Genomic DNA, 21,937 nt, shown 5'->3' with positions numbered 1-21,937 from the left:
GAAAAATCCAAAAGTAATGAAGGGGAAGATCAAAGTGTTCTGGCAGATTCCACCGACCATCCCAATGGACTGTCCAGGCCGGAACTCCTAGCTTCACCATGCCAGGTTTCAATGTTTTTCCCAACAGTTTAGGTATTTTTCGAACTGGTTGTCTGTACATTTAAAAGCTACGGCTTGGCATGCTTTTATTTTAAAGGGTATTTATTCCAACTCTCGGAGTTTCAGTATATTGCCTATATTACATACAAAAATAGCTGCTATTCATATTTCAGCGTAACTCTTCCACCACCCCCTCTGTGCATTTACAAAACAGGCATTACATCACACACAGATCATGTGTACTGGGGAATGGGTTACTGAGCATTTAAACCAGCTGTGGTGTCATCTACAGAGACAAGAACGGAGAACTGAGACCGTTTTTTCAGGGGATTGGAGTAGAATCCCCCAAGGTGCCAAGGAACAGGTATGATTCAGATGAGACCACCGCAGCAGGCGTTCTCTTGGACTATAAGTAGTTCTTCCCTGGCAAACACAATTTTTACTGTGTTTTCGACACCTCAACATTGGAATGACCCCTTCCTTTAAAAAGGAAACAAGAGTGTTGATCAGAATGTGCGAAGATGGATCTCCTAAAACTTAAAATTAGCAAGGTACAAATTAGCCGGCAGATCTCGCAATGGACAAAAATCAATCCGTGTGTTCACTCCCTTCGAGTTTATAAATAGAAATTCCCTGCCAAGACATTAAGGACTATTTGGTTTGGGAATTTATTACACCGGCCAGTGTGCAGTAGGAACAGGAAGTTGATTATTCTCTCATCATGTAAGAGTATTCTGCAGTTTGCTAGATGTTCTTGCAAAGAAAGCTGCTATTGTCTTTTCTTCACGCTCTCAAGTACAACACACCTGTTTGGTTGAACTCCAGGTCTGTGGTGTGGCAGCTGCTTCCCGGCCCCAACAGCAGCACATCTGGACTGCAGAAGTGGTTGCATGCCTTCCACTGTTCTAGGTCTTACAGTCTTTCCTGTGCCTCAACTTTCCTCCGTGTGACCACAGGGTTCACAGTCTGTGCACCCTGGAAGGGTTTTCTCCTCCCTTCCTCTGAGATGCCACTCCTGTGTGAAAGGAGGGACCTGGGAGCCCCATGTGGTTCAGGTTATTTACCGAGACCCGTAATCTGGAGACCTCAGCCGTACCAAGCTAGAGACCCAAGAACACTGCATGGCCTCTGGGAAACTGGATTTCCAGGCTTGGTACCTTACATTCTTCCTTTTCATGTAGATGTTTTTTAGGGCTAAGTAGCTGTAACTGACTAGCTGGAAAACAAGGTGACATACGCCACAGGTTATGAGCTCAAGCAATACTGAGAGACCAAAACGCATCTGTGAGACTCTTATGCTGAGAGATGCCCATGCCAAACCGAGAATGACATCCACTCTTGATTCCCACTGATGCACACGTGAATGTGTGTTCCATGTACGTTTACACGTGAATGCTGTGTGATGAAAGGGACCCCTCATGACCTTCCACTTGGCTTTTCTTTTGAACTGACTGAGTCCTAACACAGACAGATACAAGGCTGACCCTCTCTGGGTGAGCGTGTGGTCCCTAGGACCACGGTCAGTGACTGGCTCACCACAGAAGAAATCCTTGTAATGTTCCTGAACATTACACCCACAGAAATGGGAATTTCCTTCTCAACTAGCTACGCCACTGCCCCTGTCATCCTGTGCCAGTGGAGCTCCAGCACAGGGAGGCGCCTCTCTGGGGAATGAGCCCCAGGGGTGACGTTGCAGACCCAAGGGAGACAGGACTGAGTGCCTGTGAGAGAAGTTGGACTTACCTGGAGAGCCGTGTCAATCAGTACATGAGCTTTTCTTCTGCCAGGCTGGGGGCCACCTCCCCAATGATCTCTGCAGGCTGCTGGCTAACTGGGGGGCTCCTCCTGAGAGAACCTGTCTGCAAACTCTGGGCTGCTAAAGCGGGACACCCTGATCCATTCTCCAGCAAACTGATGTTCCTCGCAATCCCACCAGTCCTAACTCACATTTTGCTTATTCAAAAATCCTGCTGTGCCTGAGACCATTCACATTGTTTTTAAGCAACTTTTTAAGATTATGCAGGAATCTTTTTTATTCTCTGACCACTTTTGTTTTTCCGCAGGTGTGGACTGCTCATGAGGTGAGCTTCTTAGACTGCGGAGTAGTCATTTACTTTTATGAATTCGGGGGGAATCTACTGCTTTTCTGCACCAGTACATACCTGTACAAGTTCTACCTCTGCCAGGGTCAAGACTGAGATTTGTTTTTCTGGGTCACTGTACAGATGGATTTCTACATATTGCTAACTTTAAACACCGTTAAGACATTGTGTTTGTTCTGGTAAAATGGAAAGTTTAGTCTGAAGCCATTTCTTGGACAATTTCCTTTCTGTAGAGGAGCAATTCCTCTTTTAGGTGCCAGCTTGGATAATCCACTGTGTGGACCACAGAGAATACGGCTATAAATACAGCTATGTTGGGGTCTTTCTGTCCTCAGAAATGCGCTCCAGGAGCTCCTCAGAATTGTCAACAAGCGGATGACAAAAATAAATGTTTGTGATTCACAACTTTTCTCCAAATGTTTTAAACTTCCTGTACAAAACCGTAAAGAGATGGCCCTCCCTCGCTGGATAGTAGCACTTTTAAGTAAAACCCCACCCCAGTCCTACTCAGGAAAGTTGAACGGCAAAAAGAAGGAAGAACAAAGCGAGAAGAAACTCCTTAGACTCTGCCCCTCCACAGTGCGGATGGCTGGATAAACCCCACATCCTGCAGGGCACCCAGGAAGTAACAGGGCATGGCAAGTTCCGGGGAGTGAAACACGCACGGAAATCGGACAGACGTCAAAGGAAAGACTGAAATTTCTTTGCTTCACATTTCACAAAAAAGAAAAAAAAAATCCGGAGGACAAAGGAACGTGTGCGGGTGCAAATGTACATAAAAAAATAACAAGGAGCGACCTAACAAACAAGGAAGCTACATTCAGTTATCTCTCGCGTACGTCTCAGCTCAGGCCAGAGGCTCTGAGCATCCACTGTGCTTTAAAAGGTCTAAGAGTAGAAAAATCACCACCCAGATCCTTCCTGGTTGCACGCCACGTGGCCAGTTGCCATGAGATGACTCGGTATCTGTAGGGTCGGGTTTATTGTACTTGCACCGAGCTCAGAGTGGGCCGGAGAGGGACCGTTGTCTCAGAACTTCTCCAGGCCCTGTGTGCAGCTGTGTGAGAGGCATTTCCTGGTCAAGCCCGGCGGCCGTGGCTCCAGGCCTCGGAGGCCTGCCTTGGTGGACATCCGCCAGACCTCCTCTAGGTAAACCCTGCTAAGTCATCCCTATTGCTGATCGAGTCACTGCTCCACCATCCCAAAAACAGAAGGCATAAAGGTGAATACAAACGTAAAAAAGGAGCTCACATCTGGTCCTGCAGTCTTTCCATATAGTCTCTAAAGTCCTGCGAGTCCCCCAGCCCCATATCCTGGCAGACCCACTTGATGTTGTCATCACTGTCGAACAGGATGGAGTTGGTGTACGGGCCGCCGTCCTCCGGGAGGATGGTGGTGTAGGACGTGAACTTCACCCGCTTCCTCTTCGGGCCCGCAGAACTCACGGGCTCATTTTGCATCTCCGTCTCGTAGACGTAGTCAGAAGGCCTGAGCAGCTGGCTGTGGAAAGTCTTCTGGGAGCCGCCGTTCAGCAGGAAGTTCCTCTCCTCGAACTGCAGCCCCTGGTCCAGCACGGTCGTGCACTCCTGGGAGGGCAGCGCCGCGTCCACCGGGTTCTCCAGCAGCTCCACCTCGTTCCCCAGCCAGACCCAGTCGTGGGAGTGCGGGATGTTGCCCTGCTCGCTCACCGCGAACCTCTTGTGTCTGTACTTCCAGGCAAACGCCACGCAGTTGATCAGGAAGACCAGGATGGCCAGGCAGAAGACGCAGAGCAGGGCGTACATGCCGATCTCCAGGTCCGTGAGGCCCCTCGAGGCCATTGCAAGGTCACTGGGGTTGTTGGGTCCCGGCGACTTCCCCTGAGTGGGGAAGCTGGTGAAGGCATCTGCGCCACCACTGCCGAGCACCTTCCCTTCCCTGCCTCCCGCAGGAGCCTGCAGGGCTGTGCTTTTGTTGGTCCTTTCCTCCGGGCCAGCGGACGCGCCATGCTGGAACCGTTCCTGCACGGCTCGCTCCCGGCTTCCTTCCCGCTCTATGGAGTTACCGAGGCGGTCTTGGTAGTCCCGGTTTACACCTTCGATGTCATTGCTGCCTCCTCGGTGCCCATCCACGCTTGGTTCAAACTTGACCTTGACATCTCCCCTACCCACGGCAAGAACACTCTTCCTCTTGGTCTTCTGACAAGGTTCACTAATCATCATCTCTGACTTCACCAGCGGCCCTTGTCCTTCCCCCTCTGGGGCCGCCACCGGCCTTGGGACTGAAGATCAGGATGGACGGACACCATTTGATGAGAGACAGTTATGGAAAAATCCTTGGGACAGCCACCACCGGCCACTTAGACTGAAGGTTTGGCTGGACGGACACCACCATTTCATCCAACGATGACGCGGTTATGGAAAAATCCTTGGGATCATAGATGTCTAGAGGTGTCACCGAACCATCACTGAACAAAAGCCAAGTACTGACTATTGCTTCCTAGGGGGGGAAAAAGTGTCATGTTATAATCGGGTTCCTTCAAATTTACAGAGATATGATTTCCTGTATCAAGTATTTAAACATACAAAGAAATATAAAACTTGTTTTCTAATCTTGAGTGGTTCTTGTTATTTCTTGAGCTGGCATCAATAAAGTGCTAAAGCCCCACCGGAATGAGGAACAAATAATACATTTTAATGAATGCACTAAAGTGCAGATTAATCTATTGCACGCCGCACCACAGAGTTGACTTTGCGCTTTCTGAAAACACTTTGAGAGATCAGGAAATGGATCTGAATCAACTTCAGGTGCAACTAAGCAGGCTCCTGCTCAAAAACCATCGCTCTGCTCATTCTTTATTAGGAAGCACACTCGTACGGCGTGTAGGTTCTCGGTCAGCCCTGCAGGATGCGGCCGGCAGCCAGCGTGTACAGTGTAGGGCCCCTGCGTTGTTAAAAATGATTTATAAATGATTTATAAAAGTTTAAAGATGGAGGAGAGTTGTAGGATCGCCAATCATTGCAGTAAACAGCAGCAATTTGGGGCCTGTCAGCCAGGCCTGTTCAAGCAGCTGCATGGAATTTCCAAGCACACAGTCACCTGTTTTGTTGGCAAAGGTGAACACACAATCTTTTGTTCACAGTACACACTGGCCCACCGGAAAGGAAAATGCACCCAAGGTCCTGAAGGCTTTTCTCAGACACCGCAAGGTTGGACTGGAAGCAGGAAGGACTCGGAGGCAGTGGCTGTGCGCGAGTGCTTTCCTCACCTACTTTCCCGGATGCCACCACGGAGACCAGGCCCAGAGCCCCTGGGGCTCTTACCTGCTGTGGGGCTTGGAGGACTTCCTGGGCAGCCGCTGTGGAGACGATGACCCTCTTGTCTGCTCTGTGAGGCTGCAGGGAAAGAGACAACCCAGCCACCAGCTGCACGCTCAGCTCCACGATGGTGACCCGCTCATCCAGGACGAGCACGGTCTTCTCAGCCAGGATGGTGTCGGAGAGTGGCGACAGAACCTGGGGAGCAAGCACAAAACCTCAGCACTGCCCACCTAACAGAGCTCCTGGCTCACCAGTCTCCTCCTGGTGCTTTGCAGGCAGCTTCCAGTTGGCCGCCCGGACTCACATCTACAAATCTGAGCACAGCAACCACTGTGACTGACATGTCTGTGCGCAGGGCAACCAAAGATGCCCTCAGAAGCAAAGAGCTGTGCCCTGGCCGATGGCACAAGGCATCAGAGACACAGAGAGTGTGAAGAGGACTTGACCCAGCCACTGCCGATGATGGGGGACGCATGAGAAGCAGTGTCAGTGTCCCCTGGGAACAGTGGCCCCAGGAGGACAGCAAGGAAGCAGGGACCTCAGTGCTATGCAACTACGAGGGCTAAGTCCTTCCTTCTGAAGCCAGTTATTTCCCCTGAGCCCAGGTGAGGCCCAGGCCAGATCCCACCACACCCTGGACTTGGGACTGGTAAATCAGTGTTGCTGCAAGATGCTAAAGTTCTGGGGACCCGTTACACAGAAATGGGGGGCAAAGACAGGCTAGAACACGTTTAACCCAATTTTGCCAGCACCTAAAATATGAACAAGCTACATTTTAAGTTTGTATAGAGAAAACACACTGCAACCCACCCCCCAGAATCAGCTAGAAATTGTTTTACTATTAGAGAGTTTGTAACCACATATTCATTATTTAGTGCAAATACATGCTTTTAAAAATCTTTGTCTACTCCTGAAATACAGCTAATGAATCAACTTTAAGTGCAGCTAATATATCACAAAGCTAAATGGTTACTTCCAGGCGATGGGGAAAATAAGCTTTCAGAGATCTGACTACCCTCTGCAGGCAATATACCTCATAAGACATAAAGGAGTGGGAGGTTGGCAAGTTCCAGGCTGGCTTGGGCAACTAGCAAGACCCCATTTCAAAAAAAAACTTCCAAAACAGGTGAGCAGATTGCCCAGTGGTAGGGCACTGGCCTCGCATGAGTTCCATCCCCAGCATGCCAAACAGAGTACATTTTAAGAAGTACACCACCATATCGAGGAAAAGATCACACTGTTTTCTGTAGCTCTCCATGATAAAAGATTCAGTAACCCTCTCAACACTAAGACACCAAAAATATCACCTTTTCACTTAATACCCTATCGTCCCTCACAGTTCTCTAACACACACACTCGCTCCGGGCACCCCAACACCACTCTCCTGGGTGTGCATGCACTCTCTCACCCGTGTACGTGTCCTTGGTGGCCACAGCTACTCAGCTGCCCATCAGGACAGGCAGAAGCTGGGCTAAGTGACCAGAGCGGACAGCTATACCTGCACAGTGGTTATTCCTGGCTCCCGGCCTGCCAGCGTCCTGCCGTCCTGTAACTCGGCGATCTTAGGCTCCTCCACCTTCATGAAATCAGCGACCAGGTCGGTGATGTCAAACTGCCAGTCGGGGCCCAGCATGTAGGTCAGCCGGCCCGCGTCTGGCACTTCGGCCACGAACTGGGTGAGGACGCGTACCAGGGCATGCTGGTACTGCAGGGAGCAGCCCCGGCCCTTCCGCTCCTCCTCCTCCTCATCCTCACTCTCCCGGGTCGGCCTGGGCACAGAGACAAAGCGGTCAGCCTCCTGTAGGCATGGGCGCCTGGGCCCTGGGTTAGATTCTGTACGAGGAAGCTCGGTGAGAGCAAACAGTTTTCTCTGCCAGCCATCCACGACTCATTCAACAGCACTCCAGGGTGCTGTGTACTCCATGGGTGGCCTCACATTTGGGACAGGGACGGCAGATGCAGCGTCCCTCTCGCCCAGAGTGGTGGGAGATCCAGGCCCCGGGGCGGAGGCTGGGGCTCTGGCCTCTGTGCTGGAAAAGCCACTCCCCTGTGGGGAGGAGGAAGCAGGCCCTGGCCTGGTCTGTGGGGAACAGGACAGCTGAGTCCAGGGCAGTTGGCTCCAGCTCCCCTCCCCTCCGCTAGCTAGACTCAGCGTCCTCATGCTGGACGTCAGGACGAGGACAGCTGTGCATTCCCTCCGCCAGGTGGGCATGCGAATGGGATGACACTGCGGGAAGATCCGGGAAGCACAGGGACAAGCGCCCACCTCCCCACTGGGGAGCCTCCTCGGAGCTCGAAACCCCAAAAGCACCAAAGCACCAAAGCACCCTCTGCTACCACAGGCCGGGCCGAACCAAACCCCTGCTCTGACTGCAGAGCACTGCGGTTCCTGCTGGAAAACCCTGACCACGTCTCCCTGGGGCCACCCAGCCTGGCTTCTCCCTCCCTCACTCCCTCCCTCAGGACCCCAATGTGTCCTCTTCTCCAGCACGTCTTCTCTGTGATCCCCACCCACACACACCCCACCCCAAGAAATCCTCTCTAGCGCTGTAATTCCAGAACCTTCCCTGAAAGAAGAATTTGTCCCACCTCCCTTGGACATGGACTTGCTCAGTGGCTACTGCCTCGTCTGTGACATCAGCAGGGTATCGGGGGTGAAGGGGCAAGGATTCATGGGTACTGAGGCGACCTGCTATGGGCCTGGCCTCCCATCACCATGACAACTGAATCACCATAGCCAAGCAGGCTTAACTCATTCCATCCTCACAGAATACTAGAGACTGAGGCTGAATCATCATCCTGACTCTGCCAATGAGGAAAGACACAGGACAGAGGACAGGCTATGGCCTGCAGGGGCAGGGTTATGGCTTGTATCTAAAGTGTCCCCTCAGGCACTCATACACAGGGCTTTGGGGAGGTGGCTGGATCGTGGGTGTGTGAATTATCATTGGATTAGTCCACCAGTGAGTTACACCTGGCTGTAATGTGTGGCAGTGGAGTGGGTGGGATAAGGTAGGTTACTGTGGGTGTCACATGGCAAGTCTGTCTCCCTCCTCTTCCCATGATCCCTCTCTGCTTCCTGCCTGTCCTGCCATGAACTGTTCCTCCTCCACCATGTCCCTATGCCAGGGCACCCTGCCTTGCAAAGAGCGGACGATGAACTGAAACCTCTACCAACTGAGCCAAAATAAACTCACCCTTTAACGTGCAGGTGTTGGGTATTTTGTTCCAGCAACAAGAAAGAAACTATGACAGGCAAGATTCATGTCAGGAAGGCTGTGCCCTCTGTGTGTGTCCACTAACACCAAGGCGCACGGTGGCCGTGTGACCCCAGCAACTGCTACCATGGATGCGTATCTGGCCCTGTGGAGCTTCCATTGCTCACTAGCCTCGTTAGTTAACAAAGATGGACACACTGACAGACAACAGTGTCTTCTCGGAATTCAATAACGACGTCTCCTTGTCTTTATATTAAATTTTAGATTAAGTTTATTTTATAATAAATGCCACTAGATGTACATCTGTCGTAGTGGGAAGTTCCCTTTAATTAAATGTGTAAAACAAAGAATATGATGAAAGCTGTTTAATGTCTCACCTAAAACTGGGCATTTTGTAGAAGTTGTCTGTGAATGTGAGAAAGTCTGATACTCTAATATTGAAACAATATAATTCTGTGGTTTTAGGACAGACTCGGTCCCTTATGTTTTTAACTTTAAATTTTAAAATAATTGTAAATTCGCTGAAAGTAAAAAAAAAAGAAACAAAAGTACAGGGAGACCCAAGACACTTGCTGCAAGCTTCTCCGTGACTCAGGACCTTCTCGGTGCTGCGGGAGCTGGCACTGGTCCCGGAGATCTTTACGATTTCACGATCTTACGAGCATGCGTGTGTGTGCGCATCACGTGATTTAACACCCACACGTGTGTGGCCCACTGGGCGTGACAGCGAGACTCCACACTGTGCATGGCGATACTTAGCTTCCACTGAGTCCCAGGCCCTCCCCGCCTTCCAACATGAAATTAAGGGTTCCATCCATGCACTTTAACACCCAGTTGGATGATGTTATAATGTTTGTTTTGCTTCAGCGTCCAAATATGATTTAAGAATTTCATTGGGAAGGGGGCCAGGGATTTGGCTCAGTGGTTCCACCACAAGCCTCACAAGTGCAAGGGCCCAATTTCAATCCCTGGTACCAAAAGAAAAAAAACTTCATCAGGAAGGAACTCATGAATTCAGGAAACAATTCTATCCTGTTTACCCATCCTATCGTGTCCTTCCTTTCTCAGTGCTGTATCTCTTCACTTATCACTTTCTCTCTTATGGAGACGTTCTATTAGCCACTCCTCAAGTGTAGTTCTCCAGAAACAAACCTTCTTACATTTTTCTTCTTGTCTTTGTTTCCCCTTCACCCTGAAGAATGCCCTCGCCAGATATAGATTCAAGGCTGACAGATCTTTTCTCTCAGCACCTGAACAGTTCGCTCCATTCTTCTGGCCTCATGGGTTCAGGTGAGGAATTCTCTCCCTCTGATTCCTGTACCTGATGACCTGGAGCTAAAATGGCCCCAAAAGTTAAGACTATGAAAAAATGTTCATCGTCACTGGTCATGGGGAGATGGAAATTAAAACAACAGTGAGATTCCCTCTCACTCCAGAAAGAATGGCATTATCAAGAAATCAACCAGCTGAAAACAACACTGAGATTCCACCTCACCCCACAAAGAATGGCTGCTGTCAAGAAATCACACAATAACAAATGTTGGGGGGGATGTGGGGAGAAAGGAACCCTTCTCCATTGTTGGTGGGAGTGCAGACTGGTGCAACCACTACGGAAATCAATATGGAGATACCTCAAAGAGCTTGGGCTGGAGGTTCCATTTGACCCAGCCATCCCTCTGCTGGGTATCTTTCCAAAAGAACTAAAAGAATCATATCACAGAGAAGTATGCACACTCATGTTTATAGTGGCACAGTTTGTAATAGCTAAATCTTGGAAACAGCCCATTTGCCCATCCGTTGGAAACTGGATAAAGAAGATGTGGTTTTTCTATAAAATGGAATATTACTCATCCATAAAGAACGAGAAAATAGATTCATTCATAGGAAAATGGATACATATTGAAGATATACTCCTAAGTGAAATAAATAAGTCACACGTGTGTAAATACTGAATAGTTTCCCTGGTGTGAATAATCTGCAACAATGCATAAGATTCTAATAAGATTACTAACATTTAGAAATGGGAAGAAAGGAGCTAAAGATGTAGGGAAGGTGGGATGGGTAGGGGAAGAGTAAAAAGGGAAAAGAAAAAAATGTGAGAGAATGAAAAGATGAAAATAAAGTGTTTGTAGATGGGGAGGGGAGGAGGGGGTGAAGGGAGGGCAGAGGTAAGGGGAAAAAATGAGAATCAAGACTTGTCATGTAGAGGTACAAGATCCCAACAATGAATGTAACTGTATTGTATCCCTAAAATGTACCAATAAACTCAATTAAAGCTGAAAAAAAAAAGGAATCAACCAGCAAAAATGTTGGCACGGATTTGGGGAGAAAGGAACCCTTCTCCACTGCTACTCAGAGTGCAGACTGGGGCAACCACTGCAGAAATCAGTGTGGAGATTCCTCAAACAACTAAAACAAGAGGTTCATTGTGACCCAGCTATTGCTCTTCTTGGTACCTTCCCGAAAGAATTAAAAGCATCCTACCACAGCCACTCATTGGTTGATGGGCATTTGGGCTCTTTCTGAGATTTAGCTATTACAAACTGATGAATGGATAAAGACGAATAAATTTGAGACATTTCTAGCTAAGTAGATGCACCTTGAGACCATATTCTTTAGTGTCATAAATCAAATACACATGTTTAAATACCGCATTGTTTCTCTGGTGTGAAAAACCAAAAGGGTAAATAAGGACCATAATGTATAGTAGATATGGAGATAGGGAAAGAAAAAGTTCAAATGAGAATGTGAACAAGGGAAGGAAGAGAAGCAAAGGAAGGAGGGGAGGGAGGAAAGGAAGGAGGATAAAGAAAAAAGAATAGAAGGACAAAATGGAAATGATGCTTTTGTAAATAAGAAGGGGGAGAGGGACTGAAGGGAGAGGAGGGGACTGGGGAAAAAAGAAAGACCAAGGTATATTATGTATGTGTATGACGTCCTTACGATGAATGTGATCATTATGTATATCTAAAATGTACCAATAAAATTAATTTTTAAAAACTAAACAAATAAAATAAAATGGCCCCCAAAGCCTCATGTGTTCGGAAGGTGACTGGATTATAGGAGCACTAAGCCTGCCTTGTTGCTAGGTGGCAGGGTCCAGCTGAGGGGTGGTCACCAGAGGCATGGGCAGAAAGGGTCCCTCTCCCCCCCAGCTCGTCCTCCTCCCTCTGCTTCCTGACCTCCATGAGGTGAGGGGTCTCCCCCGCCAGGCCTTTCCGCCATGCTGTCTCTGGTTGGAGCCAGCCAACCATGGCCTTAAAAATGTGAGCCAAAGCAAGTCCCGCCCCTTTAGGTCGTGGGTATCAGGTGTTCTGTCCTAATGATGAGACGGTGACTAAGACACTGACTTCTCTCTGGATGTTCTGAAGATTCTGCCTTTGTCTTTACATTTCAAAGGCTTCATTAGGACGTCACTTGTTTGGGTTTATCACTTTTATCATTTCTCCGGCTTTTCGACTCTGTAAGTTTATATCTTTTGCCAAGTTAGGGGAATTTTCAGCCATTATTTCTTCAAATACTCTTCCAGCTTTACACTCTTTCTCCTCTCTTTCTCAGAGTCTAGTTTATAGTAATTTTAGGATTTTTTATTGTTCCCAAAACCCCTGAAGCCCTGTTCATTTTTCCCCACTCTTTTCTATCCTTTGTATGGGAGTCAATTCTATTGTCCGTCCCCAGCTTCACTGGTTTAATCCTGTGTCAACCCTGCTGTGCTTCTTGGCCCATTCACTGGGGGCTTTTCCCAGTTATCACACATTTTAGCTAATGACTCACATCCTGTTCTTGTTTATAAACTCTATTTCCTTCCTGAGATCTTTTGCTTCTTCACTGATTCCAAACTATTTGTAATTCCTGATAGCTTTTTATTTCCTTGGTGATTTTTTTTATTCTGTTCTATACACTTGGGACATTATGAAAGAAACCCCTGCATCCCACTAAAATCATTCTAGTTGCACCTGTCCTGTGCCCATGTGCCAGACCTGGCCCAGTTTTATGGGTTTTAGCTCTAATGATCGTTTGGGCTCAGAGCCTGGCAGGGCTGTTCTGGTCAGTTTCCCTCCTCTGATATAGTGAACACACACACACACACACACACACACACACACACACACACCACATGTGCACACACGCACATATCTCCGCAGTGCACCAACCCTGGTGGTTTTGCCCGGAGGGGAGGGAGGACTTCTCTGCAGGGTGGGGGGCAGATGCCCTGGGCCTGCCTCCCACACTCCAGAGGACCAAGAGAGTTCGCTGCACAGCACACTCAGCCAGAGTGTGACTCGCGTTCCCGACCACGGAGGGTGCTGAGAAGTCCAGCCCCTGGGGTCCTGTTCCTCTGGGCTTATCCATCCCTCCAGCGCTCTTCTCTATAAGCAGCAAGAGGAATCCAAGGGGCAGCCTGGAAACCTCAGAGGCACAGCCGGCCTTGCTCGCTTTCCACACCACAGCAGCAAATGCTTCTGCTAAGCTGCTTCTCCTACCTGACAAGGGCCTTTCCTAGTGTCCCCCTGAACCCTCCCTGGCAGGTTCCATGTTCTCAGTGATTTCAGTTTTCTGTAGGGTGATTCAGGATTTCTCTTCAATGCTCCCAATGCCACATGGGCAGTAGCCTCCCACCTGCTTCTACTAACAGTCTGTTTGCGGCCATTCCATTACCGTTACGTTACTCGAAACCCTTCCGGTGCCTTCCCCACCGCCTGACTCCCAGGCCATGCACGCTTGCACAGGGGAGAAGGTGTTACAGCTATGCCCACCACCCGGCACCGGGGGCTCTGTTCACTTTTCCTACAGTGGCAAAATAAATTACCACAAATGTCAGTTTAAGACAACATCAGGTATTTGCTCGCACATCTGTGGGCCACAGCCCCGGCATGCTCAGCCAGCTTCCTGGAACACACAAGGCCACAGCAAGGCAGCAGTGTGGCTGCCCTCTGCCCTGCAGGTGTGGAAGGACCCCCTGTAGGAGCAGCCAGGTCGTGGCAGGTTATCTGGCTGCCATCGTTGAAGGACTGAGCCTTCCATTTCCTGGCTGGTGGTCACTCTGAAGTGGCTCCCCAGCTCCTGAAGATGTCACCTACTTTCTTTTGCAGCTGGCTTAACCCATCCTCAAAGCCAGCAGCATCTTAACTGCTCTCACCCTCAAATGCAACCTCCCTCAGTGCTGCCAGGGTAAGAGACCCCCTGACAGCTGGGCACCCAGGTCTCGTCCGTATCTTACAGTGACTGGCAGGGCACAGTCCCATCTGGAACGCCCCTCAGCACACTGCCCAGTTAGTGTGAGACCGGATGAGCAGGAGACGGGGGTCTCGGGCATCTGGGGTCAGCTCTGGAATTCTGTCTGCTGCAGCATGCCTGATTTCACTGAATTCCTGGAACAACTGTTCAGTGCTAACATTTTTCCAGATTTCTAGATGAAGCAACTGAGTTAATGGACAGTTTAAGAAGTCGCCAGGTCACATACTTAGTGGGCAGCAGAGGGCGAAAACTCGGGCAGCTCTACTCCAGAACTGGCTGTCTCAACTACGGGGCAGTCGCCCATGAGCAGAGTCAACTCTGACGGGCAGGGGAACCGAAGACAGGCAGCACAGGATGAACAGTGTGAGCAGGGCCTGGGAAACAGCTACATCCTAAATGCCAGGCCTTGCCGCGGTGCTTCTTGCTTCATTGCAATGAACCCTCTAAGAGGAGTCAGACAGCATCACCGTCTTGCGACTGTCACCGTTCCCTCTCCTTGTGGTGGTGCCAGTAGGTGCCTGGCTCCACCACAGAAACCAAAGCCCAGTCCACAAAGACACTGTGGCCATGGCTGCCTGCGCCAGCTTTCCCCCCACAGAGATGGGGGCCCCCGGACCCTCAGCTCCAGGTCCTCTCTGGTCCTCACCTTCTGTTGGAGGCCACCGGGATCCTCCAGCCCTTGATCTGGCTCAGCTCTGTGTCGGAGATTTCAATCTGCAGGGGCAGCCGGGGCGCCCAGACGGTCACCTCCACCTGGGTGGTGAAATGCTGATGCGTGAAGTTCACGACCGTGTCCACTTTGCTCTTCATCTCCTTCCCGTTCACGAAAATGGAGTCACAGGTGTTGGAGACCTTGGGGGAAGAGAGAGAGCCCTGGGGTGCATCAGCAGGAAAGGCGCAGGGAGATGGGGGGCAGCTGGAGTGCACGAACCGCGCAGCGCTGACGGATGACGCACAGGCGGCACAAAGGGCCACTTGTCGGTACTAATTAGTGACAGATCCTGACAAACAGACTCAAGGAAAACCATTCTATGCTGCAAAATGCTGACAAGTAAAAACATGAGCACAATTTAATGGCGTTACATAATCTCTGTTGCTTTTGCGAGTGCTTTTTTATCTTTATCTTACCTTTTCCGTGAACTTGATCAGATCCCGGATGTGTCGTATTTCACTCTTTTGCCATATTTTAAAATATATATGGGTTTTTATGTTGCTAAAAAAAAAAATAGTCTATTCAATCCCCAATGAGGATCTTCTGAAAAAAAAATCAAGAGAACTTTGGGCTTGGCGCCCAAAACTCTGGTGAGCAAAGCCCTTGTGAAATGCACTAGCGACTCCCGGGAGCGGTTATTCTGGCTGTGCTAAACTGCAACAGTGGAGGGTGCAGCACCGCACAGACAATCTTTTGTGTCAGCTCCAGGAGCTGCCGTATTTAATTCCTGTGTTCCCAGGTTCAGGGTTCAACAGTTTATGCCCCCATTTCAGGCCACATCGTCTGGATAAACAAAGAAACTATTGCTGACTTTCCCTCCTGGAACCCCAGGAAAAGGTGCTGGTGTTACACTAGAGGAAGGGAGGAGGTAGCAAGAATCACAGCATGAGCAAAAGACAAAATAAGCCGGTCATTCGCAGTGGAAGCACAGCACTCCAAGGGGCTCCTGACCTCGTTCTGCTGATGAAGAACCAAGCCAGCATGTGACACACCTGGCTTGAGGTCACAGACCCTGCGCAAAACATACACCTGTGCAAATCCTCACCGCCACCTTGCTGAGCCACGGGCACAAGCCCAGCTGTCATCTGTCTGTCTGTCTATCAGCACCAGGAGAACAACTCAAGGGCAAGGTCAGAAACGCCAATTTCCACAGAAAAAACTTCCAAGTCATCGCCTGCCCGGTTCTCCACCGAAGTCAGCACTAACACCACCCTCCAGGCCCATGTTGCCCCTGTTTTCTTCTAGTAGTTTCAGGTCTTATACTCAGGTAGGGTTTCTTTAAAACCCATTTGAGTCTATTTTTGTAGAGGGTGTGAGATGGGGTTGAGTTTCAGTCTTCTTCCTGGGACTATCCAGTCTTTCCGGCACTATTTACCCCTGTGTTTCTGGAGTTTCATGGAGAACTGATTGGCTGTAAATGCATGGGTTTATTTCTGGGCACTTTATTCTGTTCTAGTGGTCTGCGTGTCTGTTTTTGAAAAAAAAGAAAAAGAAAAGAAATTCAAATGGCCAACAAATTCATGAAAAAGCACTCAACCTCATTAGCCATCAGACAAATGAGAGTCAAAACAGCGAAATATTATCTCATCCCAGTTAGAATGGCCATTATCAACAGGGGTGGGGGACTCTGGCAAGGAGGTGCAGAAGGGAATTCTGATGCACTGTTGGTGGGGATGCAAATCAGCAGGGCCATGGTGGAGAACAGCGTGAGGGTCCACAGAAGTTAAAAGGAGCTGCATTATACCACCCAGCTGTCCCGCCTGGGTACGCAGCCAGAGGGACCGACATCAGCACAGAGAAGCGAGGGTGGTGCACGCAACCTACATCAACACTGCCCACCCGGCCCAGAAACGGGGTCAACCTAGACACCACCGCCGGGCGGGCCGACAACAAAGCTGTGGTCATACACTACACGATGGGGCGTAACTCGGCCATGAAAACAGGGATAGCATCTGCAGCAAATGAATGGAACGAAACGGTAAGTGGAATACTTCAGACAAGGAATTCAGACAAACTCTGTTCTCCTACGCAGCGGTTTTTAAAAGTCAAGCCGCATGTACGCTGCTGATTGCTAGAGGCTGGCGGTGGGTGGGAGGAGGAAGTGTGGGAGGGCAGGATCTCAAACACCCAGGCATGCTCCGGGGTCCCACAAAACTGTGGTGGGCACTACGGTTCACGGTAACCCGTTAGCTACTTTATGGACAACCAGAGGAGAGGGGCTTGACATTCCCAATCACAGCGATGATGGGATGGATATAGGCTAATCACCCTGACTTCCTCAGTACACATCATATCCATGCCCTGAAATATCTCACGGGATCTAATGAATACTTACTAGTATGAGTTAAAATGTTAACTACCCTGATTTCATCATTACATGCCATATACAAATATCAAATTATCCCCCAGTGGCCCTTACATTTGCACAGTTAGCACCTTTTTTAAAGTTCTGGTGGAGAACTGCAGCCAACGTGCCCCGTGTCCTACAAGTCCCAGTGGGCGCTGAAGAGAGCATCTCTAATTTTTCCAACTTTAGGAAAAAGCAGACAACTTTCCCAACCTTCTTTTGCTCTCCTTTTTTAAAAGGGAAAGATAAACAATGAGCAGAGGAAATCGGCTATCTTTTAGGAACATTCAAGGGACTTAAACCGGCGTGATCATCCCCAGTATAAAAGGAGCAATTACAGCAGGGTTTCCACTGAGAGCAGAAAATGGAATGGAGGTCACGTTCTCACCACGCGGTGCCGTCCCGCCGCCTCAGTGCACAGCTGCACGCCACCCACTTCGATTTTTAGGAGGGGTAGGGAGCCCCACTGTGGAGAGAGCCCCCCTTCCCCAGGGCACAGCAGTGAGAGAAGCCGAAGCTCTTGAGAAGACCCAAGCCTGCGCTGCTCGGGTGCCTGCCAATGTCCTCCACACCAGCATGAAGGGGCAGCGGTGCTTTAGGTCCTGCCCGTGCCTTCTTCCCCTGCCTCAGCCAGGGGCCTCCTCTCGCTGGGGCTGTCCAAACCCTGCCTCCCAGGGTGCACACCTCAACTCTCAGGCATGTGTAGAAAATGCTGCCTCCTGCTTGTCGCTCCCCTGGCTGCTCACCCACACCCAATCCCTGCAAGTCACTCTCAGGTCACTGGCCATGGTCGGCGTCATTCCAACTTCGGAAACTGACGAGAAATGAAACAAGGACGCCGTGCATCTGCGTTCCTTCGGGGCACTTCATCCTGCCCCTCTTCCAGGAATCAGTGCATAGCTCACATGCTAAACAGTAAATCAAAACTGCAACGGAGTGACAGGTGTTAGCAGCTCTGTATGTTAACTGCCACTGGAGCCCCTTGTCTTGGGACGTGACTATCCTTTAGACATGTGTGAGTCCCCACCTGTATGTAATTCAATTAAAATCACCCAACAAAGGCCATCATAGTCAGTGGCCAGAGTTGCCCACTCCCAACTTACGGTTGGCCCTCATTACTTACAGATTCTGTATTTGCAAAAGGACCCACTTACTAAAAGTTACTCATAACCCTAAAATCAATACTCGGAGGGCTTTCAGGTCACTGATGGAAATGCACCGGGCGCGCACAGCAGGTGACATGGGGCAAGACGGAGCATGCTCGGCCTTCCTGTCTCATCCTCCAACAGAGAAAACCAGGGCAGGGACAGGGAAAGGGGCAGCGGGTATAGCTCACAGGGCCAGGATTTGAATTCCTGTGCTGACACTCAGAACAGGGGCAGCCTCAAGCGAGTCACCTCACACTCATGAACTTTGATTTCTCTTTGTTAAAGGAAACGGGACCTAACAGAATAATTGTTCTCAGGATTTAAGACTGAAGCCTGTGAAGGGTGTGAGTGTGCCCTCCGTAGGCAATGGTCAGTGCACCATAGTTAGGCATTCACTGTGACTTATAACTACCTCAGGATCGGGCACTGATGGGGGAGACGGCACCTGTGCGTGCTGGACTTCGCTGAGATGCTCCCTTTCACTTCTCCTGCAATCAGCCCCACAGTAACTCCACGAAGCGAGAGTCGCCATCTTCATCTCTCCTGTCCCAAGTCCAGGATCCAGGAAGGTAGCCCCCTCCTAGATTTCGTGTGTGTCGCAATGCGAGCCTGCACCTCAGCCCTCTCCAGGGTGTGCCACACTCCATACAGGCTGGACTCCTGACAGAGGCTTTCCAGCGCCTGAAGATCTAGACTGGCTTCCTTCTCTGGCCCCACCTTCCAAGTCAACCCCAGCCGTGCAGAGGCACCTCCTCATGGGTCTCCATCTCTCCTCTGAGCTCTCCTGGGCCTAGTCCCATATCAAAGCCCTTCGATGGTCCTTCAGAGGCGGTGAACTCATGGCATTCACAACTGGTTTCCTACAGCAGCCCCTCTGCCCAGCACACACGTATATGTTGCCTGCTTCTATTGGGCCTCCTCGCCCGTCCATCCTCCTCCCTAGTGATTGGTTTCCAGAGAGGGGCATGTGACACAACTCTGGCCAATGTGGTGTGAGAGGGCAGGAATTCTGGGATACGTTTCCTCAATCAAAGAGACACACGGGAAGTGATGCATCTCCCCATCAAATGTAGTGGGAAATGACAGTGGAAGCGCTTTGAGGACCCAAAAACTCTGAGGAAGCTGCTTGGGGGACCAGGCTGAATCTGTAGCTAGGAAGGACAGAAAGACCTGGTCCTTGATGACCTGGAGGGGTCAGTGGACTGGCCCACCTGGCATTGCCTAACTCTGAGATTTATGAGGAGATTTGCCTTGCTGGTGAAGCCATTTTGATCTATGTATTTTTGTAACTTTCCACCAAAGAATCACAAAGGTATAGGCCTCGACTCGAATCCCTCGCCTCAGAATGCACCCTTTTGGTTCTAAACTCGTCACCCCCTCATCTGGTGTCTCTGCGTCTGCACCACAGTGTGCTCCAGTCATGTGCTGTGCGTCCTACTGGTGTGTGATAGAAGATGCTCAATAAACAGAGGCTGAACGTGCGGCTTCATCCCAGCTCTCCTCCAGGACCCCTTCCCTCCCACGTGTCACAGTAACAGATATGTCCGGGTGCAAGGACAGACAAAGGGACTCACACAGGGCCCCGTGCTAATGGCATTAAGAAAAATAAAAGTCATTTCATGTCTTACAGGAAACAGACCAGGAGAAGAAACAGGAAATGTGGGAACACAAAGCTGATAAATGTGGGACCTTGGACTCCCAGGGGTCAATCTTGGCCAGAATGAAGAGCCCATAAGTGAGGTCACAGAGAGTACGTGCGGGGACACCCAGGAACGGAGCTCGAAGACACGGCTGGAAGGCGTGATGAGGCAAAACCCAGTCAGCTCCCATCAGTTATCTGAAAGATACCTGCAGGGCTCTCGAACCAAGAGGGGCATCGCAAACCAAATGCCACCATTCCCGATGTACGGGGATCTGAGAAGGCGAAGCTGGAGATGGAAAACAGACAAGTTCTGTCGGGCTCATCTTTGAGCAGGCGTCAGATGGGCTATAAGCGTCGTCCTGGGAAAGTCGCCTTTAGAGGTTAATGTTTTTACTGTCCGATTAGACTTGTGCAGCTCCATTACCGGAGAACAAAGAAGAAGGAAGGGGCCTCCCCAGACATGGAGATGTTTCCTCCAGGGATCTTGGAAGACACATAATTCACTTCATTTGCTACTTAGAAAAGCAGCAAGAGTTTGGTCTGTGCCTGCCGTCCTCTGGGCTACCCTGTGACCATCAGACTGCAGTCAGGACCCTGGCTGGGCACAGACAGCTCTGGAGCCCCCTCTTCCACCGAGGATGGCGCCCCCAAGTTAGAAGAGACAAACACTGTGGAGTCACATCATGTGTGTCTCACACAATTCCCAGAAAAACATTACAATTCCGTACTAACATAGGCAAAAAGCAAAACCTAGTCAGTTAAAACCCACGCTAAACATGCTGCACGTGTCGCACACTGTGTCTCACGCATGATAAACACTCAGTCAGTATTTATTTACCCGGACTTTTATCGAGTAATATCAAAGAAATAACAGCTATGGTGCCTTCATTGACTATACAGCCCGTGGCTGCTTTGTCCCTATATTAGCAATGGAGAAACTGAGGCCTATGAAAGGCTGCTTGCCCGGAGGTCACACCTGGGGAGGGCCAGGGGGTGCACTGGCACTCAGGCCCACTGTCAGAGCATTGGCAGGGCCGTGTCACCGCCTTGGAGCATCCTGGGCACAGAGACACGGTCCCAGTCCTGCATCTAAAGGGCTAGAAGCGGCCTGCAAATGCCAGGGCCTAAACCCATGTGCAGGGCCTGTCATTAGTTCTGTGGAGGTAGAAGCTGTACCGAGGGTGCACTGAGCACGGTGCACCTGTTCCAAGTGTGCCCGCATGAAACCACGTCACACTCGGACAAAGAACATCCCTGCTGCCCCAGAGGCATCTCTGCCTCCCTCTGCCATCTCTGCCTCCTTCTGCCATCATTCTTTGGGCCCCTCACCCCAGGAAATAACTCCTGTGCTCCCTGCCACCACAGACCACTCTGCCTCTCCCAGAACCAAATCTAGGTGGAGTCAGTGCGCACTCTTCGTGTCTGGCTTCTTCAGCCTGCAATTCATCTCGGCTGTGGCCTGGGTCGGGGGTGGCCCCTGGCTCCTTTCTGTTTACACCAAATGAGGCAGGAGTTTCCACAGCAATCTAATCCGCCCCTTATTGCTGTAAATGTAGGTGTCCTCGGGGAGAAGGCTGCCAGACCAGGAAACAAGCTTCACTGGCCATCTGCTCAGGTCTGATTCCACTCCAGTGTAGTCCTGGTTTGCTCACTGTTTTTAATGATTTGTCCTGCGTTCACGGTCCTAACCCGGGAGGAACTACGTGTTCTCGAAGTTTATTCCTCCACAACAGCAGTGGAGAGCATGCATTAGTACTCCCCAGAAATCTGCATACTTGGAAGTCACCCTCACGTCCATGGAGAGGAAGCTCTAGCAGCTCAGGGCCCTGGACTGAGCCCCAGGAACCTGAGTCCCCTGCCCAGCTCTTCCCTTTGCTACACTGAGTGAGTCACTGCCAGTCCCAGAGGCTCTGACTCCACACATGTGAACCTGCAGGCGCCGGGCTTCCCAGCTCCCATGTTCGCCCCGTCTACTGTCCCAAGAATTCAGAAACCAAGCCAGAGCCCCGGTGTATTTTGTCACAGCCTAACTCTTCTCTGCCCAGCATCCCTCATCTGTAAAATAAGAATAAAATGCAACAAACATGGATGTAATGGCGTTTGAGGCACAGGAACAGTCCCAGGTACTGGGA

General features: G+C 50.2%; 1 protein-coding gene across 1 annotated transcript in view; it reads right to left on the bottom strand.

Annotated features, from left to right (window-relative positions):
* Window positions 1-2,895: 2,895 nt before the first annotated feature.
* Window positions 2,896-21,937, bottom strand: part of LOC104848381 (transmembrane protein 132B) — a 267,981-nt gene continuing 248,939 nt past the window's right edge. Inside the window, exons 6-10 of the mRNA XM_010604288.3 lie at window positions 14,603-14,808; window positions 6,999-7,269; window positions 5,504-5,695; window positions 4,523-4,679; window positions 2,896-4,440 (exon numbers count right to left, since the gene is read on the bottom strand). Coding sequence (XP_010602590.1) covers window positions 3,449-4,440; window positions 4,523-4,679; window positions 5,504-5,695; window positions 6,999-7,269; window positions 14,603-14,808 — 1,818 coding nt within the window. The 3' untranslated portion in view covers window positions 2,896-3,448. The remainder of the gene's footprint in view (window positions 4,441-4,522; window positions 4,680-5,503; window positions 5,696-6,998; window positions 7,270-14,602; window positions 14,809-21,937) is intronic.

The sequence above is a fragment of the Fukomys damarensis genome, unplaced genomic scaffold (genome assembly GCF_012274545.1).
Source record: "Fukomys damarensis isolate Sample0158 unplaced genomic scaffold, DMR_v1.0_HiC HiC_scaffold_12, whole genome shotgun sequence".
In the NCBI taxonomy this organism is placed as follows: Eukaryota; Metazoa; Chordata; class Mammalia; order Rodentia; family Bathyergidae; genus Fukomys; species Fukomys damarensis.
Note: the sequence above shows the minus strand (reverse complement) of the source record. Positions and strands in the feature narration are given on the sequence as shown.